Source organism: Mandrillus leucophaeus, unplaced genomic scaffold, assembly GCF_000951045.1.
Source record: "Mandrillus leucophaeus isolate KB7577 unplaced genomic scaffold, Mleu.le_1.0 Scaffold14, whole genome shotgun sequence".
Lineage (NCBI taxonomy): Eukaryota > Metazoa > Chordata > Mammalia > Primates > Cercopithecidae > Mandrillus > Mandrillus leucophaeus.
Window position 1 is genome coordinate 9,671,772 of NW_012101365.1, and position 19,506 is coordinate 9,691,277.

A 19,506-nucleotide genomic window follows, 5' to 3' on the forward strand; every position below is an offset into this window, starting at 1 on the left:
AAAACTGAGAGGCACTGGTTTAGTGTTGTCCCCCAAATTTGATTGCTTGTCTTTTTGTTATTGTTTAGTTTGAAACATTTTCTAAATTCCAATGTGATTTTTTTTCTTGACTTGTGGGTTATTTAGGAATGTGTTGTTTAATTTACAAAGATTTAAAGCTTTTCTAGACTTCTTATTGCGACTGATTTCTAATTTAATTAACCTTTATTATTAGAGAATATGTTCCATGATATTTCAGTCTTTTGGCATTTATTGATACATGTTTTATTCATCATCAAGTATTTTATTGTGTTGAGTGTTATATATGCATTTGCATATATAGTCATGCAAGTTATATAATTATGTAATTATAACAAATCATAGAAGTTATAAATACTTACTTTTTTATTTGTTCAAGGCTTGAAGCTGCAAAAGATGATTACCGTGTTCACTGTGAAGAACTTGAAAAGCAGCTAATCGAATTCCAGCATAGGAATGATGAACTGACTAGTCTTGCGGAAGAAACAAGAGCCCTGAAAGATGAAATAGATGTTCTTAGGTATGACATGTCTTAAAAAGTATAATTATGCCATTTCTGAGCTATTTAGTCAATTCAGGTATTTCATATTTTAATCAGGGATTCATAGGATTATTCCTGTATGTCAAGTATTGATCAGTTTTTAATCCCGGCTGATAGTTTTAACTTCTTTTATGTTTGTTGTTTGGGCTTGCAGTTCATGGATAATACTCAATTCTTCTGAAGACATTTTCACATTAGAACCCATAAATCCAAAATGAGACCTTTAATTAAAATTTTGTAAACGGAGTACTTATAGATATGTTTAACTTGACTTGCTTGTACCTATCATATTTTGTGAAATTTTTGTGTAAGGAAATGTATTCTCAATCCATATTTTGACATTTAATAAACTGTAGATCAAATATAGGCAAGAATCCTAACTTTCTTTTAGAGAGGATTGTCATTTGGCAATATAAAGTTTATATTTACTTTTTTCTTATGAAATGTTACTCAGTGAACAGTCTGTCCACGTGATCTTTATTTTTTTTGTTAATTTTTCTTAATTATTTTTTGTAGTTCCTAATACTCATTTGAAACAAAATTTGTATAACCATTAATTTGGACCTGCTTGTGATAGTGAAGTGATTTGGTTTATTTGTTTGTTTATTTATATATTTAAGTCAGGTAAGCACAGCTCCAAAGGGAAGTGCTTTGCCTGACAAGTTTATAAATTTAGTCAGCTTCCTAAATACAGTAAGTCAAATACTTAGAAGGAAACTATGCTGAATGTTATACACAAAGGAAGGTTGGCCTGTAAGCTGCAGAGCAGCTGAATTGTTTAATTTTATCTACAAAATTATTATTTTTATTCATTATGCTAATATATGAAATAGTTTGATAATTTAGTGTGTCAGGTGTGAAGCATTTTTATTTTGATGGCTTTATACCAAAGAGGTTGAACTTTAAATGGATTTAGGCTGGAGTCTGTTTCCAAAGTTCTCACAATGTTTACAGTTTCCTCTTCTCACTCACTCTCATTTACTTTACTTTTTTCTTTTTTGTGATAGTTTGGAAGATTCATTTTACAGCCAGAGTAAAATTATGAGTATATACTAGTTTATATACAGTAATGCTTAGTCTTTATTGTTATAGGACTACCTCTGATAAAGCAAATAAACTGGAGTCAACAGTTGAGATATATCGTCAGAAGCTACAAGATCTGAATGACCTTCGCAGACAGGTGAAAACTTTACAGGAAACCAACATGATGTATATGCATAATACAGTCAGTTTAGAAGAAGAACTAAAAAAAGCAAATGCAGCACGTACACAATTAGAAACATACAAAAGGCAGGTAAGAAACATCTTAATTTTTAATTGATAGAATTGTAAGAGTTTGGTATTCCTTTTGATTTCTTAAGAATGGTAAAGAAATTGAGAAGCATTCCATATAATAAACTATGAACTTACTCTGATGAATTTCTTTCTTTAATTTTAATTCAAGGATTGATAATTGAGTTTGAGTTATCTGGGTCTTTTACCTTTTTACTACCTTCTGAAATTATTTTTTCTTTTGAGATTTTATTGTTTATTAGCATTTCTGGTAAGCAGGGTTAATGCATTAGAGAATGGAGCTGTAACCTGAAATATTCTGTTTTGCTGTTTACTAAATAACATTAGGAGGCTGACTTTTAATTTTTTTGGCTAAACTATTTGATTATTTTTAATTTTATGTTAATTCTTGTCTATGTGTTATTTTCCACAAGTATTTAGAATTAGACTGCAATTTTAGTATAGATATTTTATTCCTAATCAGTTTTTCATTTACTTAATTCTGAAAGACTGTTGAGATTTATGCACTTATATACTTTTAAGGACTTTTTTTCCTTTTGTTTCTAACGTTAGGTTCAAGATCTTCACGTTAAACTTTCCTCTGAATCCAAAAGGGCAGACACACTAGCGTTTGAAATGAAACGGCTTGAAGAAAAACACGAAGCTTTACTTAAGGAAAAAGAGGTAAACAAAGATATAATTGATAAGGAATATTTCATTGTTCTTTTAGTTTTGTAATGCCCTTGCTGTTTCTATAATGGTGGTGATGTCTACCAGTTCTGTCTTCCTCCAAATTGAATTTTTTGACATAGAAGTGTCTTGTAAAAATGACTTACATCTTCATTCAGGTTTTAAAGTTTTCTTCACAATGGTAGATGAAATGATAGAGCCAAGGTCATAAGTCTCAATGAATATTTTCTGATTCTAGTCTGTCAGTTGCTTGGGATCAAGGACCATAGATAATAATTTTGTATTGGCTTTATTAAGATTTAATTGACATATCATAAATGTCACCTAAGGTATACAAGTCAGTGGTTTTTAGTATATTCACAGAGTTGTATTACCATCATCATAATCATACTTTAGAACACTGCCATCACCCTAAAAAGAAACCTCATGTCGGTCACCATTTACCCTGCACTCTAATCCTCTCATCCCTACTCTTAGCAACTGTTAATCTACTTGCTGTCTACAGATTTTCCTAGTCCTTCTAGAATATGTAATCATACACTTGGTGATTTTTGTGACTGACTCTTGCAAGGTTCATCTGTGTTGTAGCATGTATCAGTGCTTTATCCTTTTTATTGCCGAATAATGCCCCATTGTATGGATATACGGCATTTTGTTTATCCATTCACGCGTTTATGAACATTTGGGTTGTTTTTGATTTTTGGCTGTTATGAATAATGCTGCTATGAATGTTTATGTGCAAATTTTTATTTAGATATATTTTCATTTTTCTTGAGTGTATAGGCAGAAATGGTATTGATGGGTCATACGGTAATCATGCTTAACTTCACATCTTTATCAACACTTATTATCTTTTTGATTTTAGCTATCCTAGTGGATATAAAATGGCATGTCATTGTGTTTTTGATTTGCATTTCTCTACTGACTAATGTCGTTGAGCATCTTTTTTGTACTTATTAGCCATTTGTATATATCTTCCTTGGAAAAATGCCTCTTCAAATCCTTTCCTCATGTTTTACTTAGGTTATATGCTTTGTAATTATTGAGTTGGAATAGTTTTTTATATATTCTAGATACAAGTTCCTTGTCAGGTATATGATTCGCAATTTTTTTTCTATTCTATGTGTTGTCATCCCACTTTCTTGATGATATAGTTTGCAGCACCAAGTATTACATTTTGATGAGATAAGAGTTACTTGTTTTTCCTTTTGTTGCTTGTCCTTTTTGGGTGATGTTTGTAAAAAAAACATTGTGTAACCTAAGGTACAAGAATTTATCCTGTGTTTTTCATTTAAACAGTTTTATGGTTTTAGCCCTTATATTTAGTCTGTGATCCATTTTGTATATGGTGTGAGGTAGGCATCTGGCTTTATTCTTTTGTGTGTTGATATCCAGTTGTCCCAGTACCACCAGTTGATAAAACTATTCTTACTACATCGAATTGCTTTGGTATTCTTGTTAAAAATCACTTGGCCATCATACTTTAATAGTGTATACATGTCATTATACATTAATGAAAATTCATAGGGCATATAACAAAAAGAGTAAACCACAGTATAAATGATGGACTTTAGTTAATAACAGTGCATCAACATTGGCTCATCAATTCTAACATATTACCACACAAATGCAAGATAGTAATAATAGGGGAGACCAGAGTGAGAAAAGGGTAAGAGGAATATAAAGGAACCCTGTATTTAATTTTTCCAAAAACCTAAACCTGCTTAGAAAATAACTTCTATTAATTAAAAAGGTTTAAAAAATCATGTGATCATAAATGTAAGGGTTTATTTGTGGTCTTTTAATGGTTTATTATTGGTCTTTATGTCTAATCTTATGCTACTACCACACTCATATATTGATTATTGATTACTGTAGTTTTGTAGTTATGTTTTGAAATTGGAAAGGGTGAGTTTTCAAACTTTATTCTTCTTCAAGGCTGTTTTTGTTATTCTGACTCCCAAGCATTTTCATGTGAATCTTAACATCAGCTCAAGACTCCGTGTCAAAAAAAAAAAAAAAAAAAAAAAAAAAAAAAAAAGGGGCAGCTGAGATTTTTGTAAGAACTTCTTGATCTGTAGATTAATTTAGAAATGTTGCCACTTAACAGTATTAATTTTCTGATCCATGAATGTGGGATATCATTTCATTTATTTAGATCTTAAGTGTCCTTCAACAATGTTTTATAGTTTTCAATGTGCAAGACTGGCACCTTTTAAACATGTATTCCTAAGTGTTTCATTGTTTTTGTTGTTATTTTAAATAAAATTCTTTTATCAAGATCATTTTTGGATTTGTTTACTGCTAATATATAGAAATTTAATGGAGTTTTGTGCATTGATCATGAATCTTCCAGACTTGTTGAATTTGTTTACTAGTTATAGTTTTTAGGTAAGTTTCTCAGGATTTTCTATATATAAGATTAGGACATCTGCAAATAGAATTGGTTTTACTTCTTCATTTGCAATCCTGATACTTTTTATTTTTCTTGCTAAATTGTACTGGCTAGAATTGTCAGTACGATGTTAAATAAAAGTGGAAAGAACAGATATCATTCCTTAGGTTCTGATCTTAGGGGAAGAGCATTGGATTTTTCACCATTATGTATGATATTAGCTGTGAGTTATTTCTTTTCATTTTTGTTTTTGGATGCCCTCTGTAAGGTTGAAGAAGTTTCCTTCTATTTGTAGTTTGTTGCATTCTGTTATAAAAGAGTATTGGATTGTGTCAGATGCTTTTTCTGGATCAATGAGATGATATATAGTATTTGTACTTTATTATATTAATATGATGTATTACATTGATTTTTTTTAAACCGATCTTGCATTACTGAGATAAATTCAACTTGTTCATAATATATACTTTAAAAAGTATGTTGCCAGATTCAGTTTGCAAATGTTTCATTGAAGATTTTTCCATAGGTATTATAAGGGATATTGGTTTGTAATGTACTTGTGAGGCCATCACCTGGTTTTGGTATCACAGTGCCACATAGAGTGAGTTGAGACATTTTCCCACGTTTTTATGTTTTGGGAAAGTTCATGAAAATTGGTATTAATTCTTCTTTAAATCTTTTGTGGAGTTCAGTTTTCTGGACCTGAGCTTTATTTGTAGGAAGTTAACAAATTACTGATTCAATCTTTTTAGTTGCTGTAGGTCTATTCAGCTATTCTGTGACTTCTTGAGCTAGTGTTACTAATTTGTGTCTGTCTAGAGATTTGTCAATTTAATTTATCTAATTTATTGGCATACAGTTGTCTATTGTTGTTTCTTCTTCATTTCTGTGAGAAACCAGGGAATTTTGCTAAGTAGTGATATCCTCTCCTTTGTTTGTGATTTCTGTAATTTGAATTTCTCTGTTTTTGTTTTTTTCTTGATTTGTTTCGCTAAAGATTTTTCAATTTTGTTCATCTTTTCAAAGAACTAACTTGTGGTTTTACAATTTGTTTTCTATTCTCTATTTTATTTATTTTTACTCTAATCTTTAATAATTTATTGGCAAAGGAACAGAAATTCGTTTGTATGTAAGTATTTTTTTTCTAGTTAAGATAGAAAGTTAAGTTACTGATTTGGAATTTTTCTTGATTTTTTTTTTAATATAGATGCAGCTGTAAATTTGCCTCAGGATTTATTTTGCTACGTTACGTGTTTTGGCATATTGCATTTTTGTTTAATTCTTTTGAATTTATTTTCCCTTATGATTTCTTCTTTGACACATAGGTTACTTATGAGTATCTTGCTCAATTTTCACATATATTTGTGAATATCCTAAATCTCCTTGTGTCATTGATTTATTTAATTCCATTGTGGTCAGAGAACATACTTTGTGTGCATTCAGTCCTTTTAAATTTATTGAGCCCTGTTTTATGGCCTACCATATGGTCTGTTCTGCAGAGTGTTCCATGTGGATTTTTAAAAAAATGTGTATTCTACTGTTGGGTAAAGTATTTATACGTCAGTTAGGTCTAGTTGGTTTATAGTATTGTTCAAGTATTCTACCTTGAATCTTTTTGTATAGTTCTATCTATTATTGAAATTAGGATACAGATATTTCCAATTGTTGTTACATCATCTCTTTTTCCCTTTAATTTCGTCAATTTTTACCTTGTGTATTTTAGGTCTGTTAGATTCATTTATGTTTGTAATTGTTATATCTTCCTGATAGATTGATTTTTCTAATGTTTCTCTTTTTTCTGGTTACCGTATTTGTCTTAAAGTCTGTTTTGTTTAATATTAATATAGTCCTGTATCTTTCTTTTGGTTACTGTTTGCATCATTTTTTTCACCCTTTGATTTTCAAACTATTATTTGTGTCTTTGATACTAAGGTCTATTTCTTTCACTTAGCATTTACTTAGATCGTTTTTAATCAATTCTGCCAGTATTTGCTTTTCGATTGGAGTTTGTAATCCATTTACATTTAATGTAATTACCGATAAAAATGGCATTTAGATCTGCCATTTTATTTGTTTTCTATATGTCTTTTTTTCTCCTCCATTTTTCTACTACTGCTTTCTTTTGTGTTATTTTCAATATACCAGTTTAGTTCCTTAGTTTCTTTTACAAGTTTTTAAAAGCTATTTTCTGATGGTTGTTATGGGGGATTACAATTAGCATCTTACCTTGAAACAATCCATTTAGAGTAAATGATAAATCTAATTTCAATAGTATATTGAAAACCACTCCAAAATAAAAACTTTTCCTCCCCTCTGCTTTATGCTATTACTGTCATACAAATTACATCTTTATACATTTAAACTCATTAATACTGTTTTTAAATTAATGCTTTGTACTATTGTCTTTTAAATCAAATTGTAGACTAAAAGAGTTAAAATACATTAATTTTATGTGTGTGTATATATATTTGTGTATATATGTGTGTGTGTGTGTATATATATATATATTTTTTAGACGAATTCTCCCTCTGTTGCCCAGGCTGGAGAGTAGTGGCACGATCTTGGCTCACTACAACCTCTGCCTCCTGGGTTCAAGTGATTCTCCTGCCTCAGCCTCCTCAGTAGCTGGGATTACAGGCGCACGCCACCACGCCTGACTAATTTTTGTATTTTTAATAGAGACGGGGTTTCACCATGTTGGTCAGGCTGGTCTTAAACTCCTGACCTTGTGATCTGCCTGACTTGGCCTCCCAAAGTGCTGGGATTACAGGCATAAACCACTGTGCCCAGCCATTAAAATATATTTGTGTATATAGTTACCTCTGTTGGTGTTTCTTTGGCTAAATTCAAATTACTCACTAATGTCCTTTTATTTCAACCTGAAGGATTCCTTTTAGTATTTTTCTATAGAGAAAGTCTGCTAATGACATATTCTCTGTTTTGTTTTGTTTACTCTTGGAAAAATTTCAGTTCATCTTTCATATTCAAATGATGTATTGCTAGATATAAAATTCTTGTTTGACAGTCTTTTTCTTTTAGCATTTTTTGTCATCCTACTGTATTATGGCCTCCATTATTTGATGAGAAATCTGCTGTTAATCTTATTAAGGCTCCTTTTATGTGATGAATCCTTTTTCTCTTGCTGATTTCAAGATTTTCGCTTTGCCTTTGGCTTTCAGCAGTTTGACTTTGATATATCCAGGTGTGTGGATCCCTTTTAGTTTATTGTACTTTGAATTTGTTGAGCTTCTTAGAACTGTAGATTGATGATCCAAGGTTGGAAAAAATTTGATTTCCAGATTTGAAATATTATATTATTTAAATGTCAGGTTTTCAACAAAAATGCAAGATATACAAAGAAACAAGGTAGCCTATACATGGTAAAACAACAAGAAGAAGAAGCAGTCAACAGAAACAGCCAGTGAAGTGTCCTAATGGGTGGATATACTAGACTAATATAGAGAGAGCTATTCTAAGTATGTTCAAAGAACTAGAGCAAACCTTTTTTTTTTTTAAGCAAAAACAAACAAAAAAGAACACTTTATTTTAGGTTCAGGGATACATATGAAGGTTTGTTATATAGGTAAACTCATGTCATGGGGATTTGTTGTAAAGATTGTTTCCTCAACCAGGTATTAAGCCTAGTACCCAATAGTTATCTTTTCTGCTCCTCTCTCTCCACCAACCCTCCACTCTCAAGTAAACCCCAGTGTCTATTGTTCCCTTCTTTGTGTTCATGAGTTCTCATCATTTAGCTTCCACTTGTGAGAACATGTGGTATTTGGTTTTCTGTTCCTGTGTTAGTTTGCTAAGTATAATAGCCTCCACCTCCATCTACGTTCCTGCAAAAGACATGATCTTGGTCTTTTTTATAGCTGCATAGTATTCCGTGGTGTATATGTACCACATTTTCTTTATCCAATCTGTTGTTAATGGACATTTAGACTGATTCCATGATTTTGCTATTATGAATAGTGCTGCAGCAAACATTTGCATGCATGTGCCATTTTTAAAGAATAAGGAAATTTTATAAATTTTCATAAAATTTGGCAAGTTTTTAGCAATTTTTCTCTTCTTCTGGGTTTCCTGTTATGTGTATATTGGCACACTTGATGGTGTCTTATAGCTCTCTGATACTCTTCTGCTGAAGTCTGCACTGAGCCCATCTACTGTTTTTTGTTGTTGTTGTTGTTGTTTGAGACATGGACTTGCTCTGTCATCCAGGCTGGAGTGCAGTGGTGCAATCATGGCTCATTGAAGCCTTAACCGTTTGGGCATCAAGCAATCCTCTTGCCTCAGTCTCCCTAGTAGTTGGGACTACAAGCACACTCCACCATACCCAGCTGATTTGTGTGTGTGTGTGTGTGTGTGTGTGTGTGTGTGTGTGTGTATATATATATATATTTTTTTTTTTTGGTAGAGACAGGGTTTGCCATGTTGCCCAGGCTGGCCAAATTCCTGGGGATCTGCCTACCTCAGTCTCCCATAGTGAATTGTTTGTTTGTTTTGCTTTGCTTTTTTTAATTTTAATTTTAATTTTTTTAGACATGGGGACTCACTATGTTGGCCAGGTTGGTCTTGAACTCCTGGCCTCAAACAATCCTTTCACCTTGGCCTCTTAAAGTACTGGGATTCCAGGCATGAGCCACCACAACCAGCCCCAATAGTGAATTTTTTATGTGATTTATTGTTCTCAGCACCCTCACTGGCTGTTTGTTACCTTTTTTTTTTTTTTTTTTTTTTTTTTTTTACCCTGTGTGTAGGCTATTCTGTTTCTTTGTGTATTTTGTATTTTTGTTGAAAATCTGACATTTAAAAGAATATAAAATTTCAAATCTGGAAATCAGATTTTTTCCAGGCTTAGGGTTTATTGTTGCTGTTTGTTTTTTTAAGTGACTTTTTTGGGACTAATTCTGTAAAACCTGCATTCTTTGTATTGTGTAGCCACTGATGTCTCTGCTCATTTCCCACTGTGGTTAGTTCATGATTGGTCAGAGATCCTTGAGCCTTTGGTAAAGGCTGTGACATTATGTGTGTTGGAAAACACCTTCATTGCTTAGGCAGTTTGAAACTCTGCCTTTGCCTTCCTGTTTGCTCAGGGCCTCATGTTTATACAGTGCTGAGACAATGGAGGCCCTCTCATGTCTTTTCTGGGCATGTGCACAGCCCTGTACTTGGCTGACCTTCGAGATCTCTGGGAACATGTCAGAGCTTTTAAAAGATTCCTATGGGCATCTTGTTTCTCAGATCTTTCTTGCAAATTTTTGACCAGGCTCTTGTGTACTGCAGCCATTATCATAGCCTTCATACCTGTGGTGGCAAACAGTTGCTGATGATTCTGTTTGCCTAATGTCTTGGAAATACTTCGTGCAGAGCAAGCAGTGACTCAGGTCAAATCATGAAGAGTCCCTATAAATGGGGTTTAGGACGCTGCAAGACAGGTTAAACAGTGACAATTCTCTGTGAATGGGGCTTTTTAAGGGAGCCCCATATCCATCCAGTCTCTACCCATTCTGGTGGCTGCTAGAGCTGCTGATTTTCACAGCTACAGCGATGGAAAGGCTGTCTGTTTTCAAGGTTACTGCAGAGCTGGGGAGACGGGAATAGTAGTTAGAAAAGTTAAAAGAGCAAAAAGCTTGCTGTTCTAACCAAGGTTTAGCAGGTTTGCTTTAATAAATGCTCACCTGTTATAGGCCTTTGATTTATTCCCAGAATTCTGAAATAGTTGATAATGACAAATGTGCTAGTGTGTGCATTACATTAATGGAGGAACAGATTTACAGAGGTCTTTGTGCCTGCTCCTGCTAGATTTCCAACCTATAGGGTTCAGAGATCCTTAAGGCACCTATGGACCCCTTGAATCAGTTACCAATTTACTGCTAAATTGATTTGAAACATGTAATGGACTAATTAGGGCTTTGTTTATTGACTTGGAACATAACAGCATTTAATACATGACTTTATATTCAGTGGTATTTTTCACGTTCTGGGAAAATGATTTAAACGTGAGCCTTCTGTCCATAACCTAGAAGTTTGTCATTGGTGTAGGCTCTAAAATAAAATAGTCAATGATATGAAGTACCAGCTTGCTGTCCTTGGGAAATGGTGTTTTTCTACCAATGTGTACCTCCAGGATACTACTTATCACTTCTTCCAGTTGAGTTTCACAACAGTGGTAAAAAGAAGTAACTGGTCTCCAGCATCTCTTACACGCCAACCTATATTCTAGATCCTTGACTAATACCACCTTTGTTATTCAGAATACCTTTGCAAGGTTTATGTATCGGTATTCCTATTTTGAAGTTATATATACTAAAGCCAAAGAGTTATATAAGTTGCCTAAGACAGTATAGCTAGGAAGCGGTGAAATTGGTATTCAAACCATGATCTTTATGCCTCCAAAGTCCATGCTTTTTTATTACTGCAGTCGCATATCTGTCCTCTGTTACATAATTGCATTCATTTTGTTCAAAGATAAGCTATCTGATGGGGAAGTCAAAACTATGTATAAAGACACATTATTTATGTAACCTAAGAAATGAGCCTCTTAAAACTAAAACATTGTCACTTAAAATTAAGCAACAACTATTAAACTAGTTAAGATAAATTATTGTAAGCATAAAGTACATTGTTTATAGGCAGAATTAAATACTTTGCTGATATCAACAATTCTTTTCAGAGACTAATTGAGCAGCGTGATACTTTGAAAGAAACGAATGAAGAGCTTCGATGTTCACAAGTACAACAGGACCACCTAAACCAAACAGGTTACTTTTGTTAGATTTAGAAAAGTTTCAGCCAGGGCAACACAGTGAGACCTCATTCAACAAAAAATAAAAACTTAACCTGTCATGGTGGTGCATACCTATAGTCCTAGCTACTTGGGAGGCCAAGGCGGGAGGATCACTTGAGCCTAGGAGTTTGAAGTTGCAGTGAGCTATGATTGTACCACTGCACTCCAGCCTTGGTGTGAAAGAGAGAAACAGAGAAACAGAGAAAGAGAGGAAAGAAGGAAGGAAGGAAGGAGGGAGGGAGGGAGGGAAGGAGGGAGGGAGGGAAAAGAAAGAAAGGAAAGGGGAAGGGAGGGGAGGGGAGGGGAGGGGAGGGACAGGAAGGGAAGGTTTCTTGACAGAGAGAGACCCTATCGAAAGAAAGAAAAAGGCAGGCAGGCAGGGAGTGAGGGAGGGAGGCAAGGAGGGAGAGAGGATTTTTAAAAAAATAGTTGAAATACTGAAATGCGAATTTATTTTTTGTTATTTTCTAGGTGCATCTGCTGCAAAAAGTTATGAGAATCTTGCTGCTGAGATTATGCCAGTGGAATATAGGTAAATTTGTTTTGTAATTTGATAGAATCATATTTAATATTATAATTTTGTTCTTTTTTGTAAATGTCTTGGCCTTTAAAAACTTATGACTCATAGAGCTGAAAATTACTGTTTGATCTACTTAAACTTTCTAAATCAGATTCTTATTGCTACCACAGCAATTTAAAATTTTATCAGAAGTAAAATTTCACAAACCCTTGAATAACATATTCTAGTTTTTATAACATGACATGACCCCCAAGTGCTATGTTATAATTGCTTTAACTAGGGAGGTTTAAGTATATAAAGTTAGAAAATTATTAGAAAACAAAAATAAATAGGATTTACAAGCCTTTGATGGGGGAAGTGGTAAATGTATAAAGCAAGAAAAGTTACTTACCTTGCTTAGTGGGGAGTCTATCATTAAATTAAAATTAGTAATTATAAAAAATAGCCATATGAGCTTTTTTTGTAGAGTTATGCTGTTGGCATTCAGAAGAACAAAAATTGGGATTAATTGAAATTAGTTGCTTTTGAGGAATGGGATTTGGCAGGGGAACAACTAAGGGAGAGTATTACTTCCGTATTTAATGCAAACAATAAAAGTTGCAGTTTTAAAAAGTACATGTAAATCTTTAATACAATTTTTTTCAGAAACAAAAGATCTAGAAACTGTCTTATTGCCATTATAAAGTATATCTTAAAAGTTTAGTCAAACTATAGTTTCTTAAATCTATTGCTTTTCTTTTATGTGTTTTCTAAGCATATACTATTTGTTTCCTTTAGCAAATATTTTCTAAATTACCAAAGTAAAATAATTTCTATTATCTCTTCAGGAATGGTATAATATACAACTTAACGATTTATAGCATAATCCTATGTGGTACTTATAAAATTTTACTGCCTTTTTTAAAGGCACAGTCTTGTAGTATACATAATTTTTTCTTAAACACTTTCAGAAGTTTTTGCTGCAGTTTGAGAGTTTCATGCCCTACCAGCTGTGCTAGCTGGTCCGGCTTGCATCTTAAAATGGTAGCTATTGAGTGAAAAGGAATTTCCTTTTTTTTAACTAAAGAACATAATGACTCATATTTTTAAAAATTAAAAAAGGATTTTGTTTTGTAACATCAGGGAGGTGTTTATTCGACTGCAACATGAAAATAAGATGCTTCGCTTACAGCAAGAAGGCTCTGAGAATGAACGTATTGAGGAACTTCAGGAGCAGCTAGAACAGAAACACCGTAAAATGAATGAACTGGAAACTGAGCAGAGGTGATGTGCTCCTTAGTAATTGAAAATATGGGTGATTTAATTACTGAGCCACAAAATCTTGATTCACAGTAATGGAAAATATTATTGTAGTTAAAGTAATTAGAATTAACTAGAAATAGTTCAATTTTTTTTTGTTAGTAGTCTTTCATTACTATAAGCTTCACTCTGTGAAATAAGTCAAGTGATTCATTTCAGTTATGTTTATAAAATATATGGATAAGCTGTTAATTTCAGCAGTCTTGGTTAACCAGGCTACTTACTCTTTTTATTTTTTTTGAACAGTCTCGCTCTGTCGCTCAGGCTGGAGTGCAGTGGCACGATCTCTGTTCATTGCAGCTTCCACCTCCCCGGTTCAAGTGATTTTCATGCCTCAGCCTCCCAAGTAGCTGCAATTAGAGACATGCACGACTATGCCTGGCTAATTTCTGTATTTGTTTCCTTTTCTTTTCTTTCTTTTTTTTTTTTTTTTTTTGAGATGCAGTCTTGCTCTGTCACCCAGGCTGGAGTGCAGTAGTGCGATCTCAGCTCACTGCAACCTCCACCTTATGGGTTCAAGTGATTCTCCTGCCTCAGCCTCCCAAGTAGATGGGACTACAGGTGCACACCACTATGCCTGTCTAATTTTTTTTGTATTTTTAGTGGAGATGGGATTTCACCATGTTGACCAGACTGGTCTCGATCTTCTAACCTCATGATCCACCCGCCCCGGCCTCCCAAAGTGCTGGGATTATAGGCATGAGCCGCTATGCTCGGCCAATTTCTGTATTATTAGTAGATACGGGGCTTCACCATGTTGGCCGGGCTGGTCCCGAACTCCTGACATCATGTAATCCACCTGCCTCAACCTTCCAAAGTTGCTGGGATTATAAGCATGAGCCACTGCGTCCAGCCCACCAGGCTACTTATTCTTGAATTTCATTTAGATATGTTCACAATTCATGAAATTTGACAAATGAATAAATGACAGTTTGGCTTTCTACTGAAGTCTAGTGCATAGATGAGATCTAGATTGTGGAATCAAATTTAAATCCCACTTCTAATTTAACTTATTAACTGTTTCTGGACAAACTGCTTAAACTTACACTCAGTGTCTTCAGGTGTAAATACAAGTTATTAGGAAGACTACAGATAATGAGCTTAAAGCAAATGATGTACTTATGTGGTATCAATGAAGTGCTCAAAACTTATAATAATAATATGCTTTTCTAAGTACTTTTTTGCTATTAACTCAGTAAATCGTCATAGTAACTCTATGAAATAGTAACCATGATTAGCTCTTTTTCTATGGATAAGGAATATGGATACGGAGAAGTTAAATAACTTACCTAAAGTTATACAGCTAGTAGTTCTAGATCCTCCATAATGAACTCTCTGTCAATCTGATTACTGAGTCTTTACTCTTAACTACTATGGTAACTTGCCTGTTATAAATGGCACACTTACTATAAGGGTATTTAGACTTATTTAACCTTTATTGAATCCTAGACACCAACAGAAATTTTAGACACACTTGAATCTTACCTTTCTCAAACTTGTGTGTAACTTGTGTGTATAATGTTACATAAACTGTGGTTAAAATAAGAATGATAATTTAGTTTTCTAAAGAGGCCATTAAATATTACTATTTTATTCAGTTCAATACCAGTTGTTGGCACTTTTCTGAAGAGACCCTTAAATATTACCATCTTACTCAGTTTAATACCAGTTGTTAACACTTTTCTGAAGAGCACTAAATATTACTATCTTATTCAGTTCAATACCAGTTGTTAACACTGGGGAAATTATTTAAGCTTTTAAGGAATTAACATAGGAAGGCAGACATGTAAATAGATAATTGCTATATTATGTGATAACTACAACAATGGGATATTATAACAGGCAGGTGAGTGTGTATGTGTGGATATACATAGAGGGAGAGGGAGATGCTAACTGTTGCTGGTAACTTCCTGTGGAAGTAACTCTTAAGCAGAGTTTTAAAGAATGAGATATTGCCACATTAGAATCTGCATTAGTTGCTAGTGGTAGTCCCTTTAATTTAAATTTTAAAAGACATGTGGAAATGATCGGAAAATGGGGACTTTCCTCTTCAATACACTGTGAAATCTGAACCAGAAGATGGAAATCTAGTTTTCATTCATTGAAAATACAACTGTAGAAAAATTGAGCTGGTTTTCTGATTTTTCTACCAGTGAGTACAGTGTAGAAATGTTTTTGCCACCGACATTTAAGTTCCTTAAAATTTTAAATGTAGGCATATGTACTTTCAGGAAAGAAGTTTTCTTTTAAAAAATATTTCCTTAGAAGCAGTCTGCCCTACTTCCTATTGTACCTAGGCACAGATAATTATTCCACATTTGTCATTGCTATAAAAACATATTTTAGTTAAATTGCTAACTGAATGTACCTTTGTAGATCCTTAACTGCTTTGACTTTCAATACAAGTAAATGCTTATGACCCATCTTACAATAGGCTGAGCAAAGAGCGTATTAGAGAATTGCAGCAGCAGATTGAGGACCTCCAGAAGTCTTTACAGGAACAAGGTTCCAAGTCTGAAGGCGAAAGTGTAAGTAACTTAGAAATTATAATTCTGCTGTGTATGGCTTTTCTTTAATAGGTTATGATGCCCAAACTAATCTTGTATTAGAAAGTGCAGCCCTTATCATTGAGAAAACCCTTAAATACCGTATATATCTGCATAATAGATGCAGTGATTTTGCCAACTTGGAGCCTGTCAGTTGATCATCTACATTGGAAGGTGATTTCTGTCTGTCCTACTTCAGCAGCTATACCAATGTTCATGATGATTCTTGATCATCGTTCAGCATCATTCAACAGCTATACCAAAGTTCATGATGATTCTTGATTGAGAGCATACTACAATTGAGGGCTTCATAGTTCTGCTGGAATTCCAACAGGGCTGACCTGAGAAAAATCCAAATAATTAGCAATCAGAATTGAGGAAACCTTCTAATAGGAAAAGAGAGAATGGGAAAATGATTTCTACCTAAAGAGCATGCTAAAAATGGATTATATCCATCTCTGAAGGACAGAAACCTTAATGCAGCCTTGGAGGCATCACTCATTTCTTCCTCCTTCCTTAATGATTCATGGCCTTACCGTTTTCTGATGATTTTTGATGGCAGATATTGTGAGGGCAGAGATAAGAGGATTTAAAAGATATCAAACTTAGCCAAAATCTGACTATACCTAGCAACTATTCTATAGTTTGATCTTTTTATGTGAAGAGAAAGAAGTAGTGATTGAGAGAGTGATTAACTTAATTAAAAATAACAAGGAAAAAGGACTAGATATGTGTTAGGGATATCTTGATTGATTGAGATTAGATAGAATGTAGGTGATTATACCTGTGTTGATGGGGGAGGAAACCATGCAGAGTAAGTAAAGAGATGAAAAGGAAAATTGAAAGAGTTGCATTTCCTTTCTGTCTTTTATATGCTTTATATTATTTTCTTTTTTTTTCCCTGGGGGCTTGGAAAATAGAAATCGTCTCATGCATGGCGGCATCTCATATGTGCATATATACGGTATTGTAACTTCTCTAATACAAATATTATTTTAAGCCACACTAGAGAATACTTTTAAAATGAGGTCTTTTTGGAGGAGCACATTTTGGCTTGCAGTGTTTTAAAGACAAATGTCTTTATTATTTTAATATATTGGTATCCAACTCATATTTCAGATTATATATTTTAAACACTTCACCTATACAGTAGGTGTGGAACGACTATTGCAATTTAAAGTACTGTTTTTTAAAAGGAGAAATTGTATGTTTAAAATTTTGCTTTTTAACAATATTCAGTTGCTTCATTTTGGTGTTAGTTATTAAAGGATTTGCAACTATAATAATAAAATTGTATTATAAAGGTAATTATTTTAGATCTTTAAGTTTGTTCCTCATAAGAGGCTCAAAATCTTAAAATTTTTATTCTGAATAATTGAGTTTCTAAATATTTTAATGTTTGATACTCCTCAGTATGTCACATTCAGCTTGCATTTGCTGTTTTTCAAGTTCAGATTTAATTTTTATTACATTCAGAAATATGAGGCATTTTTCTTTCTGTCGTATGCTTTTATATTTCATTTTCTATTTTTCCTTTCCTTTTTGAAGTAAAAAAAAAAACCTAAAAAGTTTATGCTTCTTAAAGTGTGTTACTAGAAATACAAATTTAAAAAATATTTATAATTTTGCCTGGTACACCTTCAAAAGAAGGTAAAGAGATTTAGATGTCTGGAAAATTGACCTTTGTCAAGATAGTCATCTTACAGCAATTTTTTTTAAATTTTATAGTCCAGCAAATTAAAGCAGAAGTTGGAAGCTCATATGTAAGTAAAACTGATATTTCTTTTCAAATATGAGAAGGGAGGAGTTGTAAAAGCCTCTAAAGTTAATCTCCTTTTCGTATTTTGTTTAGAAAAGCAAATATCCTGATGCTAATTGATATACTTGCTGCAAAAAGTGAAAAGCATGCTAAAGATTCAGCCTGCCTGCTACCCCCATCCCAAACTCCTACATTTTTCAGTTGTTAATATCATTTCAAAAGTTTAAAAAAACAGATAACTATCACAACTAGATTATATGGGATGTTAAACGTGTAAAATATTTTACTTTCTTAGGAAGCAAGTGTGGCAAGGGAAACAATTTAACCTTTTCGGCACCTGCTATGTGCCTGTTTACATCCTCATGACAACCCCTGTAGTCAGACAGATAGTATTCCCATTTCACAGGTGTGGAACCAAGGGTCAGAAAGCAACTTGCCTAAGATCCACAAATGTTATATGCCAGAGACCAGTCTCCATGCTTTTTCTACCACTTAGGGAAAAACTCACAGAGGTCCATGAAGAATTACAGAAGAAACAAGAGCTCATTGAAGATCTTCAGCCAGATATAAATCAAAATGGTAGGTATCTGTGAAAACTTGGATCAGACAATAGTTTATCCAAGGACTTACTCTTTTTTACTGAAGGATGCAAGGTCTATGTGTAAATTTTTGCACAATGTGTAGATACATATATTGTAAATAAGGACTATGATAATTTTTAGTGCTGAAGTCAATAAATGATATATTATTAAAGCAAAAAATAATAAAATGAATTGATGGATATATGGGAGTATCAAACATTAAAAAATAAAATTAATCTGTGGAAATGTGGATAAAAACGGTTTCAAATCAGATTGATATCACCTTTAAAACATTGTGTAGAAATTCTGTTTTTCCTGTAATTGTGCTTACTGTAAGGTATATTTGCTACTTATACTTGATAGAAAGGAGAAAAACAGCTAAATAAAGCAGATTGTAGATTTTTTTTAAGGGTCAAATAAATGATTGAGGATGTGTTGGTTGTATTTCAAAACTTTTAGATAAGAATTCACTACAAAGAATAAATAACAAGCTTTTCTTTTAAGTTCTCTTATCTGTCTTTAGAAAATAAATATAATTTTATGTGAGGATGAAGTATTTTAATAGGTAGTAATTATTAATAACTGATTATGTTTCATTTTATTTTTACTAATAGTACAAAAGATCAATGAACTTGAAACTGCTCTTCAGAAGAAAGATGAAGATATGAAAGCAATGGAGGAAAGATATAAAATGTACTTGGAGAAAGCCAGAAATGTGAGTGACTTATCTTTCAGAGTTCAAGACTTTGTGGCCTGTGTTTTAGCAAGGCCCATTTCACCGGATTTTTCTGCCATTCTTGTATCTGTGTCTAATCACTTCTCTCTTAACTGTATTACCTTACCTGTCAGGTTTCTGTGGTATTTCCCGATCAGTTCTCATACTCTTAGTCTCACTCATCAGTGTCAGATAAAATAAACCATAGCTAATAGGAACTGTTTAGACATAGACTGTAGTGATGTCAGAGAGAGTGATGGCTATAAAGTATGGAATCTTTAGTTCTTGGCAAAATAAGCCTAGAATTCTTTTTTTTTTTTAATTGTACTTTAAGTTCTAGGGTACATGTGCACAACGTGCAGGTTTGTTACATATGT

General features: G+C 33.2%; 1 protein-coding gene across 2 annotated transcripts in view; it reads left to right on the forward strand.

Annotated features, from left to right (window-relative positions):
• Nucleotides 1-19,506, forward strand: part of HOOK1 (hook microtubule-tethering protein 1) — a 68,959-nt gene that overhangs the window by 33,669 nt on the left and 15,784 nt on the right. For both annotated transcript variants that reach the window (XM_011973867.1, XM_011973868.1), the window contains exons 10-19: nt 398-538; nt 1,652-1,853; nt 2,405-2,515; nt 11,596-11,683; nt 12,181-12,241; nt 13,352-13,492; nt 15,963-16,056; nt 17,803-17,837; nt 18,330-18,412; nt 19,029-19,129. In XM_011973867.1, the coding sequence (XP_011829257.1) occupies nt 398-538; nt 1,652-1,853; nt 2,405-2,515; nt 11,596-11,683; nt 12,181-12,241; nt 13,352-13,492; nt 15,963-16,056; nt 17,803-17,837; nt 18,330-18,412; nt 19,029-19,129 (1,057 nt within the window). The remainder of the gene's footprint in view (nt 1-397; nt 539-1,651; nt 1,854-2,404; nt 2,516-11,595; nt 11,684-12,180; nt 12,242-13,351; nt 13,493-15,962; nt 16,057-17,802; nt 17,838-18,329; nt 18,413-19,028; nt 19,130-19,506) is intronic.